The sequence below is a fragment of the Octodon degus genome, unplaced genomic scaffold (genome assembly GCF_000260255.1).
Source record: "Octodon degus isolate 3935 unplaced genomic scaffold, OctDeg1.0 scaffold00145, whole genome shotgun sequence".
In the NCBI taxonomy this organism is placed as follows: Eukaryota; Metazoa; Chordata; class Mammalia; order Rodentia; family Octodontidae; genus Octodon; species Octodon degus.
In genome coordinates this window covers 3,846,219-3,851,466 of record NW_004524721.1, presented here as the reverse complement: position 1 = coordinate 3,851,466, position 5,248 = coordinate 3,846,219, and the positions used below count along the sequence as shown (strand labels likewise).

Sequence of the window (5,248 nt, the reverse complement as noted above, 5' to 3'; positions counted from 1 at the left end):
TTAAGTCAGGAAAATAAACATCCACCAGGACTTTAGGGGGAAAAAAATCTAATTCCAGAACCTATTGGTCCTTGGTACCAAAAACAAAAAATAAACCTCCCCTCATAAGCAATTCAACCAAAAAAACTACAGTGAAATATAAAAAGACCAAAAACAAACAAGACAACTTCAATTACAAAGGAAAAGCAGGGCATATTTTTCATTTGGGTTACAGTTCATCCAAATTTTACTCTGTAGGCTTTATCAACAATGCACACTTTGTTGAATCCTATATATTCATTTATGTGGTGCTGCAGGTCAAACATGGGGCCTTAAACACTATTACTGAGCTGCCTTCCCTGCCACTCTGCTGAATGTCACAGAAATTTTTGCTGTTGATTTTAAAACAATACTTATTTTTTAAAACAATATTTATTTGGCACTGGGGACTGGACCCGGAGCTGTGCTAGGCTTGTGCCTGAGCAACACCCCAGCTTGAACCTCAGGCTTCTCCTATGGCCTTGTGTACCACACCTCACCTGTGAACCTTGAACCTGTGAACCTTGCCTTCTGCTTGAGTGATGCACACTGCTTTATAATTTTAGATTCACTTTCAAGAATGTTGAAACTGCCTGTCCACACTCGTTTGTCTATTTCTCCCTTAGGACTGAAGACAGGCAGCACCCAGTCCAATGGTCAGATTCCCCAGGCTGCACCTCAAGCCAGCACTGTTTTCCAAGAGGCCCAGAGACAGGCTGAAGCAGCCAAGGTAAGGCCAGAGAGGAACCAACACAAACTGTAGCAGCTCAGCACCCCTAAGCCCATCTTCTAAACCATGAGCCACGTTCTAGTAACTAATCTCATGGAAAGAGCAAATATAGCTCCAACAACTGAGAAGTCACTGTATTGTACTTTCATCTAGGAAACTGTTTTGTATTTTTTATAATAAAGTGGCCTAGGCTAGAATCAAAGCAAAGACCAACTCTTACCACACTGTGAAAATGTAAGCATTTAGTTTAAATGCTGAAAGTTCTTAACTACATTTATTTTGACAGAAATAATTTTTCTCATGTAATGATTTTAATCATCTTTGAAAAGTAGTATACTTGAGTTTTTAGCTCTTGAGATAGTTACGTATTTTTTTCTGAGTAAATTAGGGCAACCAGTTAGTTACTCAGAAGCCGTTTAAAAGTGTTCAGTGGGCCCCAAAACCGATTAGAAGGCTACTAAAAGGGTTACACTATATAATATGCATTTTCTTTTAATGTCCATGTAGGACATTATCCTCACAGTGATGGAGAAAACAATACATTTTAAAATAATTGCCAAGGGCAGAGGAGAGAGTTCAGCAGTCTAAGCGCCTGCCTGGCAAGTGCAAGGATCTGGGTTTGATCCCCATTACCACACTCCATCTTGCCCCGGATCCCAGGCCACCAAAACCCGGCATGCCTGTAATCCCAGCGCTGGGGAGTCTGAGCTGGGTAGTGAGACCCTGTCCCAAATAAATAAATAAATGATTAAAATTGCTATACACTGGGAACATAGCTAGTAGTAGAGTATAAGGCCATAGTTTTCCTCCCCAGTACCATTAAAATGAAATAAGATCCAAATTGGTATTAGTGTCATTTTTATTATATTAATGATTCATTTAAAATCAGTCTAAAAATCATAGCCAGTAATTGTACTTTAGTCACTAACCTTGACCTGTTCATAATGTGTCATGATTATATAAATTCTGTTGAATATTTCTACCTTAAATAATTGTGACAATGGCATGCCAGCTAGCTATCAGTCAATATGCTTAACATCAGTAATTTTCCCTTGGAAATTTTCCATCTTTCGGTGGTAAAAACAATTAAAATTTGGTATGTTTAATTGTTTTATAATTTTTGAGAACTACTGTAGCCTTTTCAAAGTTGGGTTTCTCCAGTGTTCTTGTTAACATCTCAAGCCTAACAATTTTGTGCTACTGTGCATTGTCAGCTATTATTTTAATTATTTCTATAACATCAACTGAAAAAAGCATTTAGAAAGGCCAAAAGAAATAAAGCTAAAATAGAAAGCATTTTACTGTGTGAACATCAATTCCCAAGCACCCTATTCAAAAATTTAAACTCAATCATAAAGCACTTTGTTAGGAAAAATTGTAAATTTAATCTTCAGTGGTAAAAGATTATTAAGCAGAAATAAATAAAATGGAAGCCTGAGTGAATTTTTGGCAATTCAGCTGCTAGAATTCCCCCCCTCCCCCCGGAACCGGGGATTGAACTCAGGCCCTTGCGCTTGCCAGGGAAGCACTTATTACACTGAGCCTTCTCCCGGCCCTAAACGTTTGTTCCCTGACTGGAGATGTCGCTATATGCCATGGCTTCTACCAGTACCGCATACATCATTATTTTCCTCTTTGGATCTCACTTATTTCTCTCAATCTCATCACAACCTGAGATAACAGGGATTACGAGATTCATTTTATGCCTGCTTTTCACATCGTTAAGCAAAGGTAACCTGACCCTACAGCAGGTGGCCTGCTTCCCGCCTCCCGTCCGCTGAAGCTGTGAGGGCAAAGGAAGCAGTTTGCAACTGGCGGTACCTAGAAACGGTCTGGGAAGACCTTCCGTCCGCCAGCCGAGGCAGACGAGAGACAGAGGGGGCCCAGCCGGTCGGCCTCCTGCGATTCGGGAGCAGAGCCCTGCCGCAGGCGCCCACACCGGACACCGAGCTCCCTGCAGTGCCGCGGGTGCTAGGTGCGGAGCCGCTGGGCCGCGGGGACCCGCCAGTCCCAGCCGCCAGAAGGGACGGGACAGGCTTGACCCCGCCTCAGAGGGCAGATCCCGGGGTTGGGAAGGGCCAGCGCTCGCGACACTGGGCGCTGAGGGTGGCCGGAGGGCAGCACACGGGCCCCCACGGCAACGTCCGCGTCACTACATACATGTTGCTTTCTTCAAGGACAAGCCAGCCCACCTTCCCCACGACCCGGGAGCGCCCCGGGCTCAGCAGCTGCGCAAGCCCGGCCCACCGACGCCGCCTGCGCACCGCTCCTCCGAGCCCGGCACGGACCCGCCCCCGCCGCCTAAGGCCACGCCCCCGATGCCCAGGGCCACGCCCCCGCACTTTGACCTCTCGCCACCGCCCGAAGATCTCCTGCTGCCCCCGCCCCCGCCCCCGCCCCCGCCCCCGCCGCCCGAGGACGAGGACGAGGTGCTGCCGCCGCCGCCGCCGCCGCCGCCGTCGGAGTTCTCGGACGCGCCCCCGGACTTCGTGCCGCCACCGCCACCGCCTCCCTTCGCTGCGCCCAGAGCGCCCCCTACCGGCGGCGTCAAGAGGCCGCCCGCGCTGCCTAGGAGATCGGAGAACCCTGGCCCGGCCAGCGGGGAGCAGGACTTCATGTCAGACCTCATGAAGGCCCTGCAGAAGAAAAGGGGCCAACTGCCGTAGGACACAGCCCAGGACACGCTCGGAGCGCCAGGGTGAAAACGGTGCAAGCCAGCTCTCCGCCTGCGCCCCCACGTCCTGGCCGTTAACTCTGGGAATGTAGACTGCCCGACCAAGTGTCCGTACCTCGGCCATGTACTGTCGCCTGGATGGGACTCACTGTCCCCCAGGTCAACTAAAATGATGTTTCAGCTCCTTTTTATTATGTCCGGAAGCCTCAAATTAATAAAAATTGAAAATTTTCTGAAGATGGTACTTCTAGAGATTTCTTTTGTACAAATTGTGTTCATTACGAATACTATAATTTGACTTTCTGAAAATAACTTTCAAAGTCTAACATCTTAAGTCTTGTTGACCTTAGATGTTTTCCATCTCTCATGTCCTTTTTGTTGTGTGTTTCCTTTGTTAATTTGGTTTCTGAGACAGGGTCTTGCTATATAATGTAGGCTGGCCTGGAATTCACAGCGATCCTCCTGCCTGAGCCTACCGAGTGCTGCAATTACAGCACGGCTTTGCCTTGATGTTCAAATTTTCCACAAAAGTCAAAACATGAAAAAGGAAAAGGCAGAATATATATATTCAGTTTCTTTAAGATCTGTGACTTGATTAATCGTTACCTGGCTCCAAAAGTTTGATTTTGCTTTTATAATAGATGAATGTTATATATGCTTTGAAAAAAGTTACTTAGCTTTTGAATTTTCTAGTATTACAAGTGCTATAAATATCTTTTAAGTAAAAGTGTATATTGTCCTCCTAGAATGTTTTCTATCAGAGATAAGTTTAATGCCCAATTTTAATAGTCAGTGTGCCCTGGGTTCCTGTTATTTGAATCTGTGTTCTCTAATTGATTCTGATAAGCCTTTTAAATTTTCTTAATTTCATTTCTATGGTTCTGTTTTTGTATTTCATTATAAGACTCCTCAAACTCTTGAAGTAAACATAAACTAAATTTAAAATAATGTATTTTTTTAATTAAAGATGATGATTTTGTGTTTTAACATATGGGAGAAAAAGTGAGCCCTAAACTGCTGAATAACAAGATAAATTTAGCTTTAAAGACAAAATATTAAGTAACTAAACTTGGTAAGTTAAGCCTGCAGGGAGAGAAGGAAATAGCTGGAAAGGTGCTTTTAAACTTTTTCTTGAAATAGAAAGTAAAAATGCTTACATTAAATCTCATCGCATTTGCAATAACTCTTTGCTGGTGTCTTTTATTTCTTTGGCTTTTTAGTTTTATTGGGGCTTTTTTCAGTGCAATGAAAACACAGTTTATCTGATTCCTGACCAAAGCCTGGCCATAATGCAGGTCTCTGGGGCAATACAGAAAAGGTCTGAGTGAAGGCCATCACTTGGTTACCGATGGATTCGGAGAGCGAGAGCTCTACAAGGAGAGGTAAACGCCTGTGGCCTCGCAAGTAGTCCCGGGTTGCTCTAACCTGATGTAGACCAATGAACTAATCACTGGTGGTTTAGGACCGAAGGTTCTTTGTGAGGATTGTAATCTGGATGAATATGAATTTTGATTCTTATGTGAATCAAAATGATCACCTGGTTTGCAGGCCAGGAAATTCATTTATATTTGAAAAGAATTTATAGAATTCAGAATCACCAAAATCAAAAGAGTAGCACTTTGCTAAGTTTATTTCAGAGAATAAAAAAAAAAAAAAAAACATGGTAATTCAAGACCATACTTACAGAAAAAAGAAAAGTGTTTCCATTTGAGAGCCAGGATCTTGTGGATGAAGGAACCCTGGAAATGATACAGGCCACTAGGATGTTGATTTTAAGTAAACAAAAACAACTAGGACAAGCTCAAACTAAAGATAGATCTTTATTC

General features: G+C 43.8%; 1 protein-coding gene across 2 annotated transcripts in view; it reads left to right on the top strand.

Moving 5' to 3' along the window:
- Apbb1ip (amyloid beta precursor protein binding family B member 1 interacting protein) overlaps window positions 1-4,535 on the top strand; it is a 127,922-nt gene extending 123,387 nt beyond the window's left edge. For both annotated transcript variants that reach the window (XM_023701974.1, XM_023701973.1), the window contains 2 exons: window positions 645-748; window positions 2,926-4,535. In XM_023701974.1, the coding sequence (XP_023557742.1) occupies window positions 645-748; window positions 2,926-3,414 (593 nt within the window). In that variant the 3' untranslated portion in view covers window positions 3,415-4,535. The remainder of the gene's footprint in view (window positions 1-644; window positions 749-2,925) is intronic.
- Window positions 4,536-5,248: the final 713 nt, after the last annotated feature.